The sequence below is a fragment of the Haplochromis burtoni genome, unplaced genomic scaffold (genome assembly GCF_018398535.1).
Source record: "Haplochromis burtoni strain Fernald_Lab_line unplaced genomic scaffold, NCSU_Asbu1 Contig_688, whole genome shotgun sequence".
In the NCBI taxonomy this organism is placed as follows: Eukaryota; Metazoa; Chordata; class Actinopteri; order Cichliformes; family Cichlidae; genus Haplochromis; species Haplochromis burtoni.
Window position 1 is genome coordinate 77,640 of NW_024583049.1, and position 19,045 is coordinate 96,684.

Here is a 19,045-nt window from a genome sequence, read left to right on the forward strand (position 1 = left end):
CACTGACCTCTGAGGAAACTTTAGATGGCACTCGTCATCAGAGAGGTTGCCGACCTGCTATAAAGGATGAAGCTGGCGGCCGCAGCCACAGGAATAGAAGGCGAGCTGCACTAAAGCAGCAGGAAACGATGGAAGAAAGCCTGTTAACAGGGTGTAGGCTGAAAACTGCTGGAGCAGCCTGCTTCCTGTTTTCCAGCACGTTTTTCCCTTTATGGCCGTTAAATGTCAGTTTGAGCTCAGGGAAGCCTGGAGTGAACAAACGGGTGAAGAATCAGGCGAATATACCTGAAAGGGGGCGCCGGAGCTCACCCTTTCACAGATCAAACCTCACCTGCCTGCAGGAGGTGAAACACCTGCTCAGACAGTCTGCCCTCTGCTGGCACAACTGTGCAACAACAACCCTCACCCTGCAACCAGCTGCTGAGTGAGCGATGTGTCCGTCACTCAGCATTCACCTGTTTCATGTTTGCATAGTATTGGTTTAACTTACAGGTTTTATGAGACTCGTTTAAGGAGGCCACGCCACATTTTAACTGGGGAGTCTGAGGAGACAGTGCACCGCTGGAGCCTCTGCTGGACGTTAGAGGAACTGCAGGTTTCTGAACCTCATGTAGTTTGTGTCGATGTGTCTGAAGGTCCTACCTTCCTCCGTTGTCTCTCTCGATGGTGGGGAAGAGTCGGAAAGGAAGCGCAGACGGCAGGTCGTCGCTGAGCTGGTACTGCATCACAGTTTGCTGCAAGAGGAGGAGATGAAGAGCATGAGGAGCAGTCGAGAAACAAACTGCACACGCTGAGAGTTCAGTCTGATTTGATGATGTGAGTGAAACGTTTCAGTGTTGCTCGTGTGTTACAGAAACCAGAGCGCGCTGCTGACGTAACCCTGAAACTACAACAGGTGAGTGCTCAGGCAGCGCCTTCATGCTCCTCTGTGACTCTGATGGTGCTGAGGAGCAGGCTCTCTTCCTGCAGGCAAAGCTGTCGCTTCCTGTTAAAAAGGGAGTTTTTCCTTCCCACTGTCACCAAAGTGCTTGTTCATAGGGGTTCATATGATTGTTGGGTTTCTCTGTATGTAATACTGTAGGATTAGGATCACCTCTCCCTGGCTGGGACACAGTCGGAGGATCCGATGGCTGTCAAACTCGTCCAGCCGCACCGCCTGGTGAAAGCTGCACTCGTCGACCCGAACGGCGGCTCCGTAACCTGAACAGGAACAAACACGGCAGGTCACACACACCCTTCATTTTAACCTGCACATCCTCTCGCCTTAGTGATGGGAGTCCATCCAGATGTGGATCCAACATCATGACCCACAAAAAAACTGGGTCACGATGTTGTCTGAAAAACATCACCGACTAATCTGAATCCAGACTTTTCAGGATTCGGGGACTCCCAGAGTCTCCCGACTTCCTGCTCAGATCCGCTCCAACATTTTCAGTCATAACCATAAACTGACGGCAGCCGCAGTGCGGACTCTTTAACCAGTCCCGCTCCGTACGTGCCGACTTTCAAACCTTTAAATCCACCGTGAAGCTAATAAGCAAATAAATACCAAAATAAAGACATGCATCTGTGAAAAGCAACGACACAAACAGCAGCAGGAAATGAAGCCGTGCTGTTTTTAATAACACCGACAGGATGAAGCACGTTTAACGCTGCTCTGCGTTTATGAGGACGGACATCGTGCACGGCTCAGTTTGTCTTTCTACTCACACTTCACTTTGATTTGATCGCTGAACAAAAACACGGCTGCAACATTTCAGCATGAAAGGTGTATTACAGGACTTCACCCCGAGCTCAGAGCGTGTAATGCTCAGAGAAACTGCTCAGGCCTCAGTTAGCATGCTAACAGTCAACGATCAGGACAGATTGTAAGGGCTGTAGGAGAAAGCCTCTTCTCTGTAAAAAGAACACAGCGCCATAGATTAGATGAACTCTGCATACCAGAGTGTTCTAGTCACATGTGAGGCCATCAGTCCCACAGATAAAGCTTGGACCAAACTGGGTCGTCAACAGGACAATGATCCCAAGTACAGCAGCAAATCTCCAACAGAACAGCTGACAAATAAGCCAATCAAGCTGCAATGGTCCAGTCAAAGTCCAGACCTGAGAGAGCTTTGCATGAACGAACAACTAGAATACAGAGTGGACCAAAACCGCCCCACAGTAATGTGAGAGCCTGATACAGTCACACAGAAAACCGTCACTGCAAAGTAATGCTGCTTAAGGAGGTTGCAGTTGCTGCTGACTCAGTTCTTACAGAACTGCAAACAATAGTGAAAAACTTTGAAAGCAAATTACTTGTCACTTAGAAGTGTGGCAGCACTGCTCTTCTTCATGGGCAGCACTGTTGGCGCACAGCACGAAGGTCCTGAGTTCAATTCCACCATCATGCTGGGGTCTTTCTGTGTAGTTTGAATGAATGTGGGCGACCCTGAGGAGCGGATGGCTGCTCTTCTTCATATCTAAGTAATATCAGGTAAAGCCTGTTTCTGTGCAGACGACACGGTTGTCTGTTGTTTATCCTTCACTGGTACAAACTCACATCCCTGCAGTCCATCTTTGTCTGGTTCTTTCTTCTTCGCAGGTTAGAATAGTTTTAATGTCAAATCTGTAGGCCAGGCTTATAGCAGCCTTTCTTCTGCCTGTTCACTACTGAACACAGATCGTGGACTTCATATGTGCTGCATTTACTCTGTGATGACAACATAACATAAATGCAATAAACTAATGAAAGGCTGCGATGTGATTGTGCGTTTTTACCTCTGAGCTGAGACTTGCCGATGCTGAACTCTTCGTTCAGTCCGATTCGCATCTCTGTTAAAGAGACGGCACAGACACACCAAACTGAGACGAGAAGATGACATCGCTTCAGATTTTAGAGACAAAGAAACAAATCACAAGCATTAACGTATAAGAAGTGTATTTTTATATTGTAATGCACATTTTTGTTGTACTGGTTCACTCGGTGCTGCTGGATTAGTTTAATTCAGATATGAGGAGAGTTAAACAAGGAAATAAACAAAAACTTCTCTTTAGAGGATACTGGGGGGAGTCGAACTTCTGAATCGAAGGTGAAGTGTAGGGATCGAGCAGCAGCATTCATGAAGCAGAGAACATGAACCTGGACTGTTCACGTTCAGGTTAAGTTAGCAGTGTTGTCGTTGCTGTCATGCTGTGATGTCTTTACTGCTGCGTGACGATTAGCTGCGACTGAGGAAACCTGACCTGTGCTCAAAGTTCAACGTTTACCTTTATTGGCTCATTATGACGCGTTTGTTCACATTATAATAATAATAATAATAAACACAACAACAAAAAGTGCATCAACACCAGTCAGAATAAACGAGACGCAGCCTTTTCTCATTGGACTGGCTGCTGCGTGCTATGACATCATCAACCTTAATGACAGCTGTGTTTGATTGGCTGTGCGTTTCTCTGTTTGATGGGAAGTTGCTGGTACGACTTCACATCTCAGCAAAACTGAAGACTGATTGTTTCCTCTCGTTTAAACGAGTAAAATCGGTCGCCAGGAACCGAGTCGACGGCGAGCATCAACTGACTTTAAATCCTCCAACTCACTGGAGGACATACGATGCTTCATCTTTTCTTTACCACTGCTGATCCTTCAGTGCATCCACTCAGACACATCCGTTGTCAGATGTGTCTGAGTGGACGGGACCAGCTGACTGAACCCTCCATAGACACCACCTGGTGGCTCGCTGAACCTCTTGTTGAGCTGTCTCACCTGAGCAGCTCGGCATGTAGCACTTCACTCTGATCTCGCCCTCCACATCTGCCTTCATCAGAAGTCCCTGCAGCACAAACCCAACAGCTCTGCACAAAGTTCTCTGTTTTGGTTGATTCACCTCAGAAATCTTTTGTAATTAAATGTTTTTGACACTAACACATTCCTCAGAGTATTCAGTCTCATTTGTTGCGAGTCTGAAACTGCACCACAAACACTTTTGGCCATTTTTAAGCTTTTCGGGTGTGACTGTTCTTCTCACGCTGATGTTACTCACGTTGGAGCCGATGACGACCGTCATCCTCTCAATCACGTCCACAAATATCTCGCTCTTCCCTCCCTGGAAAACACACACACAGACCAGATGATCAGAAGCCAGGACATGAAAAGTTCTGCTTTTTTTCCAGGAAGTTTTCAGTCCAGCTGGGACCAGACTATTTACTGAAATCTGACAGTCAGTTTCAAACCTCCAAACCTGCTTGTAAAACGGAGCAAATCCGTTCCCATAAAAGCGGACCTAACTGTACTTTTACTAACTCATATCTCGGTGAACGACGACTGCCTCACCCTCGGCTTTAGGCGTTCTGAATGTTGATTTAACCTTCGTCTTAAACTAATCAGCTCATCTTCTTGGCAAAATGAAAGAATATCAACATTTTTACACCAGAAACAAAAACATGTATATGAATATAGATCGCCTTCATTTTTTGAGGCTTGTTTATCTAAAAGATAAAAGCCCACTCCAGGACAACGAGCCCACAGATCATCCACAGACTTGAAACGAGAGCAGCTTGTTCTTCACTCGTCTGTCAGGCTGTCGGCGTCCTCTCGCTCAGGTGTGCCCCTCCCACAGGTGTGCGGGGGTTTACCTGCTCTCTGCTGGACTGGATTGGTCTGGTGGCTGCAGAGCTTGGAGCCACTTTGCTTTGCTGCGTCTCTGCTCCAAACTGCAACGACAGCAAACAAAGAAAAACAAGGTAAACAACGCGGTGAATGCAGACTGTCAGCTGACTGCAGAATGAACACTTAAAATAAAAATCCATTAAAGCTCCACGAAGGCTCTGAGGTCTCTGTTCCAGCACAGTTAGCTCTCAAAGGCAAAAACAGACAAGTGTTTCCCCTAAAACAGTAAACTTTACAGCGGGCCTGTCTGCCAGCTGCTTTGCAACCCGCCTCCACCCCAAATACCCTCAGTTTCTCCTGGTGTCTGATCATCGCTGCTGTCACTGCTCAGTAAACCTTGGTGATGTGATGCTCCTGCTCTCAAATAAACTCTCTTTTCTAAAATAAAGGTGAAGACGATAAATCAAACTTGCCTTCTTGAGGCAGACGAGCACAACCTTACTAACTCACAGAGCTGCTAACAGTCAAACAGACTGAAGACAAGACATAATTAACTTTTACAGCCCAGTTTGACCAGCCAAACATTTCTCCTGGGACTCTTTACTATTGGCACAGACGCGTTCCCTGGATGTTTAACAAAAGCCAGACACAGGGGCTGATGGGAAACCAGGAGTGCTCAGAAACATAAAACAACAAGAAAAACTTGTATTCAGCAGCAGAGCTAATAAGAGTCGTGCACTGAGGAGGTCAAACCCGTCTTCCTGTAACGTCCAGCCCTGGGTGCACGGACTTAAGGTCACAGATTTGAGGAGGAGCCCAGCGCCGACAGAGTAATCCGTCCTTAAAGCCTCAAAATTTGGAGGAAGAAAACAAAACAGGCAGTTGTGTCGAGACATTATGGAACCAAGAAGACCGACCTTAAAAACATGGCTCAGATTATTTTCTTCGGCAGGTTAGACGACTCTAACATCGTCTGCATTTCATCCAGAGCCTCATTAAGACCAGACAGCTGGAGGAAATTACATCCATCCGTGTGTCTAAGGACAGATTTACAAAGCACGAACGGACCTCGGCTCACATGTTTGTTTTCTGCTGCCTTAGAAAAAAAGCCCAAAGCCTCTGACTGTGAAGCAAACGTCCTGAACACCTGATTCAGCCGAAACTCCTGTTTTTAATCCTGTTGCTATGACAGTTCTTATTCCTCTGGGCCAAATCACCTTGAATGATCTGAAAACAAAAATGTGACTTTGATGCCTCCTGAGGACAGATGGCTGCGGTTCCCCTCGAAGCTAATGTCAAGAAAACAAAGCAAGCAAGCGAGGTGGTGCTACCGTACCAGGCCGACATTGCTGAGGTCAAACAGGCTGAACGGCCTGGAGGTGACGGCTTCGGTCTGGATGAAGTTCTTCAGGACGTCAGAGGAAGTCGTCTGGATGTAACCGTAGTCCTGACAGACAGAAGGAGAGGAGGGTGTTTACACGAGCAGAGGTTCATCAAAAGAAAATGTGACTAAAGCTGCGTTCACACTGCAGGCAAAAGCGCATCAAATCCGACTTTTTTGACCCTCTGCGACCCATATCTGATCATGGTCTGACAGTGTGAACGGCACAAATCCGATATTTTCAAATCCGCTCTGGGTCACTTTTGTATGTGGTGCTGAATCCGATACATATCTGATGTTTCAGAAAGCGGCTGCTGTTTGATGGTCACGTCGCATTAAATGCGTCTTTTACGTCACTGACACAAGACAGACGCCAATTATCAGCGCCGGAGAAGACATCGCGAACGCTTCCTGTCCATCCAGTGTAGACGTCAGTGAAACTGTTGGAAAGACAGCGTTGGAGAAACGTGAACATTTCATCTGTACTGTATAATCTGCAGCTATCCTTTGAAGCAGCGCTCCTCTAAAACAGCAATAAGGATAATTATTACATTGAACAAAATAACTTAAAGCAAAAATTGGGAAACGTGAAGTCCGAAGTCTTTATATTAAGGCCATCAGTCAAACAATACTGTTGCTCTGGGTCTAAACTGAGCGCGTTGTGTGTGACGTCTTCTTTTGCGCATGCGGCGCTTTGAGCGTTCACACTAGAGCGCGTTTGCTGTCGCATTTTATTTGTAGTGTGAACGAGCAGACAAGAAAATCAGAATTGAGCATCAAGACCTGCAGAGTGAACGCAGCCTAAATGCTTGTTTCCCTCTAAGAGAGACGGAGCAGGAGGTGCTAAATCTGCACTACAGAAGAGGAAAACATGCTGCTCCACCCACAGCTCATGTTTTTACCTCTTCACTGTAAACCTGAGAGATAACGAGCTCCACACTGCTTCCACACCAACGGGAAAACTTTCATATAAGTTTGTCCGATGTGAAAAACGACTTTGGATAATTGGAAGAAAATTCATGGGAAATTAATGAGATCATGAACTCATCAGTGAAGCATTAACAGAGGTCACAGAAAAAGTGCGATACGTTCATTTTCACAAAGACTTCTTCACAATCAGACCAGAGTCTTCCCCAGGTGGATATCTGTAAGAGTGCAGGTTTGAGGCTACGTCCTTCTTTACATATATTAAAACTTTACAGCACCGCCTGTAGCCAAAAGGGTGGCAGCATGGAGACTCACCACGATCTCGTCCAGCAGCTCGTAGATGAGGGCGAAGTTCATCTGCACCGACTTCTCTGATAGGCTGCCGCAGTAATCTTTAACCAGAGCTGCTAACCTGCAACAAAGAGCATGCTCAGTCAGCTCAGGAGCTGTAACACCATCAGGTGCAGAGCCTCAAACTGTCTGAGGTCACAGCCATCCTCAAACACAAGCAGTCAGCTTACGGATGACCTCATACCTGTTGAGAAACTCGGTAATGGTGAACGGCGAGGAGCCCGCCGTGGTCGTGGCGACCCAGTACAGTCCTCCCTGCCTGATGTGGACGAAGTAAATATCCTTATAATTCTGCAGGAAAACAAAAGATGTTTAACCAGACATGAGGAGAAAATAACTGGCATTATAATCAAACATAATGACTCCTTCTTCTGAAATCTGAGAACAAGCTGCTCATTGTTGGTTTAAATGTTTTTAATTATGAGCTGACTGGACAAAGTCCGGACAGAGAGCAGATGTTGCTGCATTGCAACAGCTTTTGCAGCTGGAAAGCTGACCACGTCATGGAAACACTGGGAGCTACATAAAATGAACCAAAACAGACACCAGAACATCATGTGGAGTCCGAGTCACTCACACGGACCAATAATCTAACTGCTGTCAGGTTAACTGTTCTAACAAACCCTTCAAAAAGTCTGAGCTCCACTTTGTGTGTTTGGATGGTCCTGAGCATTAATCAGCAGGTATGCGTGTCTCAATAAAAAGAAGCCATAATTTATTTACCATGACGACCGGAGGCTGGTCTCCGGTCAGCGCCGTGACCTTCTCGTAGAAAATACTGACAATGTCGTTACCAGCTCCTCCACGGACTGGTGGGTCAGGTCAAGGTTGATGTTTACACACAAAATAAATAAAGCACATTTTCAGATTCAGAATTGTCCCCATACAACCGACAGTATGGAGGTCCGGCACTGCCGAAATATATTTACAATTCAAGTTTACTTAATGGGGGACTAATACAGTTATTCATACAGCTTTCATTTGTCCTGAGCTGTTTCCAGCTGTGGGAACAGAAGGATACAGTCTTTATAAATGAGATGGTCCCCCTTCGAGGACAAGATGAAGACCTGAGAGATCATCCTGCTGAGAGACACACAGGAGAAATGAGAAAATAATAATCGTCTTTATTTACTTATATGAATTAATTATGTTGCAAACAAAAAAGGCATAAAGTGACAGAACTCGGTAACTAAATAAAAACACTGAAAAGGAGATAAAATCAAGTACAATCAGGAAAAAGTTGTTTTTTTTAAAGAGGAGACTTAAAGTACCTGAGGCCACGATTTGATTTCCTCAGGCAGATCGAAGCCTCAGAGCTCCTCATGCAAACACCCAGGTGACAATAAAATATTTCGTCCTTAATCAGCTCTAATGATTCTTATGCCGAATTTGATTTTAGAACCAAAATAATCCGAGAAACCCTTAAATGTGATTTTAATGCGTGCATGTGCTAGAAGAAGCGAAAAAATATTTTAAAATGATGGAAACTGTAAGCGACCTCAGTCTAAAGCCATTAGCATGCGGAAATTAGCTTTTCACGCTCATTTTGTAAAGCTGAGGTTAATAGCAGTTACTGATTTACTCACCCACAGATGGCCTCCGGGGAAACAGATGTAAAAAAATAATAAAAATAAATAAATAAATAAATAAAAAAGTAAAAAGGTTTCTTTTAACCCTTTTTTTATCCCTAGGAAGCCATGTCTGGCAAGGAAAGCTAATTTACTGATCGTAACTGGGAATTCGAGTGAGCTAACCCAGCATATATTAACTCAAAACGGCAAAAATCAGATGTTAAAAGATGAAATTAAAAAGCTTACAAAGTTCGTTTGTAAGCTAGCTCCCGGCTATCCGGGTAGTTAACACACACACACCACAAGAGCATCTCAGTTGACAGGTTAGTGTTTACAAACCGCGTCATCAGCTCGCAATTAGCGCACAGCGCCGCCAGCAGTGCGGGAGGATAATTTAAGTGAAAATCCAGTTAAAATATTTAGAAATGTAACCCCATAAATAGCCTTTATAGCTACATCATCTTTCTATCAATATCAATTAGTGTCACTCACACTAATGACAGTTTAGACATTTAGCCGTGTAAATGTAGCTCGTTTTAAAGACATCCTAACAGCAGGGGGCAGCACTAGCAGAGGCGGAAATTCAAACGGAAGTTGTTTCTGTCAGTGAGATTAGCCATTTTCAGCACAGCGTTGATGTACAAACCGTATAGTCGATCATGAAGTAAGTAATTATTTTCTTATTAAGCGTTTAATTTAAGTTTTTTTTTATCGTTTACTGATCAATGACAACTATTCGGTAATGATTATAGCTATTCGAAAATGACTATTCGCTACCAAAAGCGCCAGCATTAAGATTGTTTGAGTACTTCTTCATGTACAATCTCGTCTCCCAGAATCCATTCAGAAAACCTGAGATTTTATGTTTATTTTCCACCAACTTTCCCCATAAAATAATCAGACACACTTTCTGCGGTTATTATACAATTACAGGAGCCTTATTTCAATTCGGCATTCAGTAAAATAGCATAAAATGAAGCTTGGACCAGAGTTTGAAGAGGTGATCAACGCCTCCTGTTTTGGCGATAGGCGATTTTCTTTACCGTTGCGGGATGTGTGTTAGCTCACTAAAATAAAAACGAATCAGAGCTTCAAAGAGCACAAACACCCGTGTTGCGTTCCTGTCAGCGTGTTCACGGGGCTTTAAATCAGTCATAATCTGAATGGAGTTTGGTCTGTAGAAACAGACGTCATTGCGCTCCACATATCTGGAATCAGTGGTCTTAAAATCAGTTCTGTTTGTGCCTTATGTTTAGGTTTAAATTACATTTCTTTTATATTTTACTGTTTATGGCTTATGTCTTTTTATATTTTTGCCTTTTTATTATAAACTCATATGATTAAGCTCATGTTTCTTCTCCAAATTCTCAAATTTAGCCTTGCAGAAATAAAACTTAAACGCTGGGTTGTACGAGATGAAAGCAGATGACTGTCACATATTAATTACAGATTATGAACCAGGATTCTGAAAAGGAAACACTTTGTTTTCTCTCTGTTTTCAGTCCTCTAACGAAGGTAAAGCTGATAAACGAGCTGAACGAGCGTGAAGCCAGCCTCGGGGTCAACGAGTCCGTTTCCTGGCACAGCGAGTACAAAGACAGCGCCTGGGTCTTTGTTGGTGAGACTGCGTGACAAACTGAATAATCCACAGATGAGCAGATAATGAAAATAATCATTAGTTTAAAGTTGAGGGGAAAATGTAAACTGAGAGGAAGCAAAGGCTTTTCTTTAGAAGCCACATCCTCACATGACTGAATCATTCACCATCCTTTGCCTCTTAGCTGACAGGTGGTCACCAGTCTGCCAAGGTCATTGGTCAGTCAGGGATGTCCTGTGCTCCCATTGGTTGTCATTTCTGCTTCAAAGTTTCTGTCTCGGCAGCACAAACTTTTTGACTCTTCCTGATCGGCTTAAGCTCCACGTGTCATGTATTAGTGAGCTTAAGAGGTTTTTCATAGACCGATATTTCATATGTTCCAGATAAATGATGGACGGGTATCAAAAAAATAGTCCCTATGGACCAATCAGATCTCTGGAAAATGACTTCACTCAATCTGGAAGATCCATGAGACATCTCAGATCGTGTAGTCTGTGTGGAAAATTCCCACTTAAAATCAAATACAAAAACCCTCAGACTGCCTTAAAATCTGTACTCTGAGTGATTCCAGCGATGGTGAAGCTGCTGTTCAGAGATCTGATTGGTCAGGTGATGGTGAGTTCCTACCAGCTGACCTATAATCTTGAACATCACGCGCTCTGGAGCAGGTTAGCTGTGCGTCATAAGCATAAGTTACTGAGGTGGTAATAATGAACCACTTTTGTAACACCAAAGTGAAGCTAGTTTAAAAACCACAAATGCTGTTTCATAGTCACACCTCTGGAGAAGGGGTTTGATGAAGACTTGGCTTTTTGGAAATATTCCTTTTACATGAAACACTCTGAACCATTACCAACCATGGTATCTCCAGCTTTAATAAAGGTGTTTATACTGGAAACAGCAGTGTTGCTTTGTGTGCATCTGCTGGATGTTTTGTGTTGTTGCAGTGTTTATGTTGCTGACATTAGTGATGAAGTAATGAAAGGTTTTTGGAGAATGAATAAGCAGCGTTTTGGATGTTCTGTTTTCTGCAGGAGGGTTTCCATATGAGCTGACTGAAGGAGACCTGATCTGTGTCTTCTCTCAGTAAGTACCTCATCGTTTCTTAACTACACTACTCACAGATGGGGAGCACCAAGATTGACTTTGTCCTGTCAGGTATGGAGAGATCGTCAACATCAACCTCGTGCGTGACAAGAAGACCGGAAAGTCCAAAGGTTTCTGTTTTATCTGCTATGAGGACCAGAGGAGCACCGTGTTGGCCGTCGACAACTTCAACAGCATTAAGGTGAAAGGACACACTCTGCTGCGCTGCTCTGAATCTCGTCTGACTCGTAGGTTGCAGTTTGTTCCTGTTGACACAGAGGTCAGTCATGGAGGTCCACAGAGTCCTGTGTGTCTAATAATACTGTTTGTGTTACACAGGAAAACACTACATCTGCTTTCACTGATATGCAGATGATACCCAGCTGTATTTATCCAGCCACCAGATGACACAAATGAAGTTAAACTACAGTTTAATGATTTAAGAAATGCTGGAGTCATGTTTGACCAGGACATGTCCTTCAGTGCACATATTAAACAAATATGTAAGACTGCTTTCTTCCCTTTGTGCAACATCTCTAAAGTTAGAAATATCCTGTCTCAGAGTGACGCTGAAAAACTAGTTCATGCATTTATTACTTCCAGGCTGGACGACTGTGATTCATTATTATCAGGACGTCCTAGAAACCCGCTGAAAAGCCTGACCTTGTAGCACCATAATCACCCTGTTAGAGCACTTCGCTCTCACACTGACAGAACGACTTTAGATCCTGAAGGTTTTTCGAGGGTATCGGGCACACGGGGCCTTTTTGTGCTTCATCCCTTTTACTCACTTTACTAGAGTTTTACAGGGAACAGCTGCAGAGATGATGATCCAGGTTTCTTAAGAAATTGTAAAATTTAGGATGTAAACTTGTGTCATCAGCGTGGTCTGTCCGAACTATGATGAGGAGCAGGTGAACACTAATGTTGTTTTAATGGCCCTGAAGGAGTCGTGGCTACAGGATAAGCCACCTGACTCATGTAGATTTAAACGTTCATGTCCTCGAGCTTGTTGTGAGCCGACATCTATCCCACATGGTCACATGACCCAGAATGCAGTTGGGTTTTTTTTCATTTTTTTCCAGCAAATGATCAGAAAACGGAAACATCCAGAGGGTTCGAGCTCCTGTGCTGACAGAAAACCTTTTTCCTGGGAGTGTTTTTACTTTGATTTTTCTATTAAAAGAAGCCAGATCATTCCACTTCATGATGTCAGACTAGAGAAACAACCATGAACCTCATTTTCCTACATGGATGTGAGGCAGCAGATGACAGACTTATTTAAATACTCATATGAAGGCAGTTAGTAAAGGCCAGTCTCAGCCCTGGCTCAGAGACTGAAAGATGAATTTTAATTCCTGTTAATGTTGTTGTCAAGTGTGAGTCTGCAAATATTCAACGTGTGAAGCTGAAGTTAATGTACGTAAACTATCAGCTGTTTGTGACGCGGTCGCTGGTTGTTCGATCGACTTCAGGACTTTAAAGGTTCCAGTGAGAGTTGATCTCTGACTGTTGGTTTGTGCTGTCAGATCAAAGGTCGCACGATTCGCGTTGACCACGTCAAAGACTACCGACCCCCCAAAGACGGCGAGGACATCGACGACGTGACCAAGCATCTGAGGGAGGAGGGCTGCGCTCCCAAAGTCGGCGAGTCTTCCCCCTCCTCTGAGGATGACGAGCAGTACGCCGTACCTGTGAAGAAGCCCAAGAAAGGTGAGGTCACATCCTGTCATGTGAAACCCGCCTGACACAAGATGAGGTGGATTTTTATTTATCTTCATTCTGCGCTCTCTGTTTCAGACAAGAAAGAGAAGAAGAAAAAGAAGAAGGAGAAGAAGAAGGACAGGAAGAGCAGAGCCTCTTCTTCATCACCACCTCCTGTTTCAGTCAGAGTCAAAGAGGAGAAAGAGGACGCCGGGTACGACAAATACAACCAGAGAGGGCCGCCGCCAAAGCCAGGAGGACAACCGAATGGACAGACAGCGAGACACAACGAGAGACTGAGAGGGGAGGAAGAGGAGGAGAGGAGGAGGAGAGACGCAGATCGGCAGAGAGAGGAAGAAAAGAAGAGGGGTCACGAGAGGGAGAATGACAGAAGCAGAGATAATGATAGAAGACGAGAGACGGAAAGAGAAAGAAGAAGAGACGCAGATCGGGACAGAGATGACAGGCGAAGGGAGAGAGACAGAGACGATGACAGGAGGAGGTAGAAGAAGAACATGGGAGAAAATAACAGACATGTTTAAATCCAAGCTGAAATCCACACAGATGAATATGTTTTAGTCCATTCTTAGATATTCATTTGATATTTCGTTCATGTCAGCCTGTACTTTTATGCATTATTCCTAAATGAAAATGCTTCTGGCTCTGAAACATTCAGCCCAGCACTGGCGTCACTGCTGGGCTCATCGCACCACAGCGAGTCTGAAGTTCAGCTTCTGTTTAAACTTTACGTGAAAAGCTTGAAGTCCACACGTCTGTCTGACAAAACGTTGATGTTTGTTTTACAATAAATCAATGTTTCTAGTTTTTGTCATGAACTCATTTTAAGCCCGTCCTGGTGACATCACGATGATGCCTCAGTTTGTTTACATTTGGAAAGAGTCGCATAAATGAAAAAGACTTTTGTGATTTTGTGCTCCGCTCAGAAAAAATAATTTCAATGGCAGATTTAAACATTCATGTAAATGCGGAAAATAACATCAACAGTACATTTAATCTATTAGTAGATCGATTAGTTTATTGATGCAGCACCAACAGTCACCTCAAAGCAGATTATATTTTAATGTAGAGATACTACAGTAATGAGCTCTACTCTCTGGAGCCTGTTCTGGCATTTGTGCCATAGAAACTGAACATCATTTAATAATAATCCCTGAAGCCCTCATTTATTTCTAACATTAAAATCTACAATAATGGATTCCACAGCAGTGGGTAACATACGTCATCACAGCAGACGACTTTCTGAAAGTGCTGTCACTAAGTCAAAGGATTTCTTGTAGCTGTGTACCACCACAGCTCAGAGCAGCTACCTGAACTCGCAAAGAGATTGATCATGTTAATAATTTTACATCTTCTGTGCAAGGACTCTGGATACTGGGTCCTCTGAAAACAAATGCCTCAGATCACAAGTACGTGAGTCCCTGGTAGAACTTGCTCTTCAACAAAACGGGCCTCTGTAAAGCTCCAATATCTTGATGTTCTTTTGATCAGTGATTGATGAAAAGAACATCAGGTTCGTCTCCAGGCTGACAAAAATGCTGTTGAGCCAACCATTCCTTTAACATTAACTAGTAAAATAACATTTTAACCATTAGAGAAAATACCAAATCCAATGCCACTGATATTACAATACTTTTTCTCCAATTGATCTTTCTGAGTTAACTTCAATAATTACTTCCTCCAAACCATCAACCTGTCTTTTAGACCCCATTCCTACAAAACTGCTCAAAGAAGTCCTGCCATTAATTAATTCTTCGATCTTAAATATGATCAACCTATCTCTAATAATCGGCTATGTACCACAGGCCTTCAAGCTGGCTGTAGTTAAACCTTTACTCAAAAAGCATCTCTAGACCCAGCAGTCTTAGCTAATTATAGGCCAATCTCCAACCTTCCTTTATATCAAACATCCTTGAAAGAGTAGTTGTCAAACAGCTAACAGATCATCTGCAGAGGTTTATTTGAAGAGTTTCAGTCAGGTTTCAGAGCTCATCACAGCACAGAAACAGCTTTAGTGAAGGTTACAAATGATCTTCTTATGGCCTCTGACAGTGGACTCATCTCTGTGCTTGTCCTGCTAGACCTCAGTGCAGCGTTCGATACTGTCGACCATAATATCCTATTAGAGCGATTAGAACATGCTGTAGGTATTACAGGTACTGTGCTGCAGTGGTTTGTATCATATCTATCTAATAGACTCCAGTTTGTGCATGTAAATGGAGAGTCCTCTTCACACACTGAGGTTAATTATGGAGTTCCACAGGGTTCAGTGCTAGGACCAATTCTGTTTACATTATACATGCTTCCCTTAGGCAGCATCATTAGAAGACATAGCATACATTTTCACTGCTATGCAGATGACACCCAGCTCTATCTGTCCATGAAGCCAGATAACACACACCAATTAGTTAAACTGCAGGAATGTCTTAAAGACATAAAGACCTGGATGGCCGCTAACTTTCTGCTTCTTAATTCAGATCAAACTGAGGTTATTGTACTCGGCCCTGAAAAGCTTAGAAATATGGTATCTAACCAGATTCTTACTCTGGATGGCATTACCTTGGCCTCCAGTAACGCTGTGAGGAACCTTGGAGTCATTTTTGACCAGGACATGTCCTTCAACGCACATATTAAACAAATATGTAAGACTGCTTTCTTCCATTTGTGCAACATCTCTAAAGTTAGAAATATCCTGTCTCAGAGTGACGCTGAAAAACTAGTTCATGCATTTATTACTTCCAGGCTGGACGACTGTAATTCATTATTCAGTTTTCAGGCCCCTCTTCTGTGGAACCAGCTTCCAGTTTGGATTCAGGAGACAGACACTATCTCTACTTTAAGATTAGGCTTCAAACTTTCCTTTTTGCTAAAGCATATAGTTAGGGCTGGACCAGGTGACCCTGAATCCTCCCTTAGTTATGCTGCAATAGACGTAGGCTGCCGGGGATTCCCATGATGCATTGAGTTTTTCCTTTCCAGTCACCTTTCTCACTCACTATGTGAGTGACTGCATTGAATCATCCATCCGTACTTGGAAGGATGGATGGATGATAACATGACTTAAACTTTTTATTAATCTCTGGCTGTTTGTCCTGTCGTCCTCCCCTCACCCCCAGCAGATGGCCCCGCCCCTCCCTGAGCCTGGTTCTGCTGGAGATTCCTGTTAAAAGGGAGTTTTTCTTTCCCACTGTTGCCAAGTGTTTGCTAATATCGGGGTCGTCTGATTTTGGGGGTTTTCTCCTTATTATTGTAGAGTCCTCACCTTACGATACAAAGCACCTTGAAGAAACTGCTGCTGTAAGCTAAACTGAGTTAAGGTGCCTGTTGAAGACTCCGTCAGATTCTAATAAGCTCAGCTGTCAGTTGAGCTTCAGTCCTCAGAATTGTTGCCATGACAACATCTCCACTTCCTGTCACTCTGGAGCAAATAAATTTGTGAAATTTGGATTGTGACCCAGTCCTTCCAAATTCAAGATCGTATCTTTTATCAAAATAGTTTTTGAACTGCGAGTTTTTCCACAAAAGTTTCTTTTTCTGTTACTGTGTCATAAATGTGGTCACGGGATGGATTCAGAGACAACTTGAACCTGCTCCTGAGGGAACGTCCTCAAACTACAGTGTCTATCTGGCACTTAGCAGGTACCTAAAAATAAATTTAAAAAAAAAAAAAAAAAGCCTAAACTTTGAGCAAAAGCAGAAAAAAATGTGAAAAAGATGAAAACAACTTTAATATTTAGTGTCCTGGTATTTTCTTAAAGACTAAATCGTGTCTCTAGCTGAAAGTACACAGCATCAGCCTAAGTTCAAAGTGAAGCCAGTTTAATACGTACACCACCTCTTTTCCAAATATGGTAAAAAAATTTGATGCTCATTTTTTTACTGATGGTTTCGAACTGAAATGTTAAAATATTTTGGTGTACTCCAAACGATGAGGAGAAGTTCAGTTCATTAATGGAAGGAGGAATAGCAACATGAAGGTCAGCGTAAACAAACCTGTTTATTACAGAAACATCACAAACTGAGCTTTACAACAGAAACATCACTGTGAGCGTAGAAAACGTACTCTGGAAATCTCAAACAGCAGCACAAATATGTGTGAAAACAAAGAGTGGGAGGAATAAATCTTTAGAAAATAGACTGTCACTTTAGCTTCATTTACAATATCTCAAAATATTTCATGGAAAGTCGGCGTGAAAGTGATTATTGTTGAGTGTGTCTGTGGACACGAGCGTCCCGGGTTGTGGACCTCCCTGTGCGTCCTCATGCTTCATTTCCAAGGCTGTTAAAACCGAGTCTGATTCGTTGTTGGCATTCAGAGGCTGGAAAACCCTCACTCAAATATGAACACATGATGGAGGCTCAAGACCTTTGCACTGTGTGTGTGTGTGTGTGTGTGTGTGTTGTGTATGTGTGTGTGTGTATGTGTGTGTTGTGTGTGTGTGTGTGTGTGTGTGCTTATATGTATGTGTGTCAGCATGTGTGTTTATGGTGCCATAAAACTTCTTTGCTATGTGGAAGTAAACGTGCTTTCATCCGAAGAGTGAAAAGGTTTCTTCGTCACTCCAACACTGGGAGGATGTTTCCTGCTCTCATTGTTTGTGATCAAAGATTCACATCAAACTGCAGCGAGCACTTTGAACTTTGAACTTTGAAAAAAATCACAAAATGATCCGCAAATGGAAAAACGGGACCCTGAAACCGGGACACTCGTGTCGAGGCAACCACACCTGGAGACAAAGAGACAGCAGTGTTTGCTCTGTGTTTCTACTGTGTGCACACACAGCAGTCATATTAGAATAAGCCTTTTTCCTGCCCAGTCTGGAAATGTGGGATGTGACAGGTTTTATGACAAATAAGCTCAAATTTGCAGTTTTCTGTTCACGACCCACCAGTCAAGCATAACACACCACAGAAACACGATAATCATCGAGCAGGTACGAAGGAGCCGGGTGGGTTTTTCTACAAGCACAGAAATCTAATGATTACAGCTCAAAAGCAGAAGTCAGCCAATCAGAATAAGACGTAACTCTGAATCATACAAAGCTACTCTCTAAAGAAAATCCAGAGCTGGATGAGACACTTGGATGAATGATGGGAAGAAATCGGCTTATTCTGGACTTTTCTTCATCTTCATGAACACAGAGGAAACGCCGCTGAGCTCGGAGGGCTTTGCGGTTCAGTTACAGACATGTCTGTGGTCAGAGGTATCTTTCTGGTCAGTTGCTATGACGGTTTCACGAGAAGGAATCTAGTTTTTAAAACCCACATTTCCACATAAATACACGAGTTTGTGTCGGTCGTGTCTCTGTGGCGTTGAGCAGACGAGCAGCTCTCCGTTCTTCTGAACTCATCGTTGCGTTTTTCTGTTTCCCAGAAGCAGCACATCAGCACCAAGACGCCTTCAGAAAGCGGGTGAATGGGAGGAGGTGGTTAGCGGTAGAAGAGTAAGGCGCTGGCGGCTAAATGGACTGCAGGAGGAGGGACGGGAGGATTATTCCTCCATTTTACTGCGTTTATCAGAGATTAAAGAAAGGCTGAGGATTAACTGAGCACAGCTCAGGTCAAAGGCCGACCTCCAGTCAGAGACCCGCCATCAGTCACCATCTGCAGCTGCAGGGATCTGAACCGGCAACCTCTCAGTCAGAATGTTGGTGTTCACATTACTCTGCTTTACCTGAACTGCTGGCAGCCTTCTTCCACCAGCTGACTCCAGGTCTGTGGAGCTTTTTCACAGTATTTGTTTTTTATGAAGACAGACGGATTAACCTGCAGATCATTTTCTATACGTGCATATTAAAAACACAGCTGACAGCCCGACCCAC

General features: G+C 43.6%; 2 protein-coding genes across 4 annotated transcripts in view; one reads left to right on the top strand and one right to left on the bottom strand.

Annotated features, from left to right (window-relative positions):
• ap4m1 (adaptor related protein complex 4 subunit mu 1) overlaps positions 1-9,289 on the bottom strand; it is a 16,035-nt gene extending 6,746 nt beyond the window's left edge. The window contains exons 1-12 of one of the 3 annotated variants that reach the window (XM_042215233.1): positions 8,834-9,289; positions 8,269-8,327; positions 7,971-8,056; positions 7,432-7,538; positions 7,212-7,308; positions 5,925-6,035; positions 4,615-4,692; positions 4,023-4,085; positions 3,746-3,812; positions 2,761-2,844; positions 1,094-1,200; positions 643-734 (exon numbers count right to left, since the gene is read on the bottom strand). In XM_042215233.1, coding sequence (XP_042071167.1) covers positions 643-734; positions 1,094-1,200; positions 2,761-2,844; positions 3,746-3,812; positions 4,023-4,085; positions 4,615-4,692; positions 5,925-6,035; positions 7,212-7,308; positions 7,432-7,538; positions 7,971-8,056; positions 8,269-8,326 — 950 coding nt within the window. In that variant the 5' untranslated portion in view covers position 8,327; positions 8,834-9,289. Of the gene's footprint in view, positions 1-642; positions 735-1,093; positions 1,201-2,760; positions 2,845-3,745; positions 3,813-4,022; positions 4,086-4,614; positions 4,693-5,924; positions 6,036-7,211; positions 7,309-7,431; positions 7,539-7,970; positions 8,057-8,268; positions 8,331-8,833 lie in introns of those variants that run through there. The other 2 variants (XM_042215232.1, XM_005949787.2) reach the window with 2 other exon arrangements.
• A 79-nt stretch (positions 9,290-9,368) lies between these two features.
• rbmx2 (RNA binding motif protein X-linked 2) lies at positions 9,369-14,027 on the top strand. Its single transcript, XM_005949784.2, has 6 exons — positions 9,369-9,482; positions 10,321-10,436; positions 11,450-11,501; positions 11,574-11,703; positions 13,031-13,214; positions 13,302-14,027. Exons 1-6 carry the CDS (start codon positions 9,478-9,480, stop codon positions 13,709-13,711), a joined length of 897 nt encoding a protein of 298 aa, XP_005949846.1. The 5' UTR covers positions 9,369-9,477; the 3' UTR covers positions 13,712-14,027.
• Positions 14,028-19,045: the final 5,018 nt, after the last annotated feature.

What these genes read in the sequence shown, in the direction of transcription:
- rbmx2 (XM_005949784.2), top strand. An exon ending in CTGATCTGTGTCTTCTCTCA is followed by an intron (nt 11,502 to 11,573) that starts GTAAGTACCTCA and finishes TTGTCCTGTCAG; the next exon opens with GTATGGAGAGATCGTCAACA. An exon ending in TGTGAAGAAGCCCAAGAAAG is followed by an intron (nt 13,215 to 13,301) that starts GTGAGGTCACAT and finishes TCTCTGTTTCAG; the next exon opens with ACAAGAAAGAGAAGAAGAAA.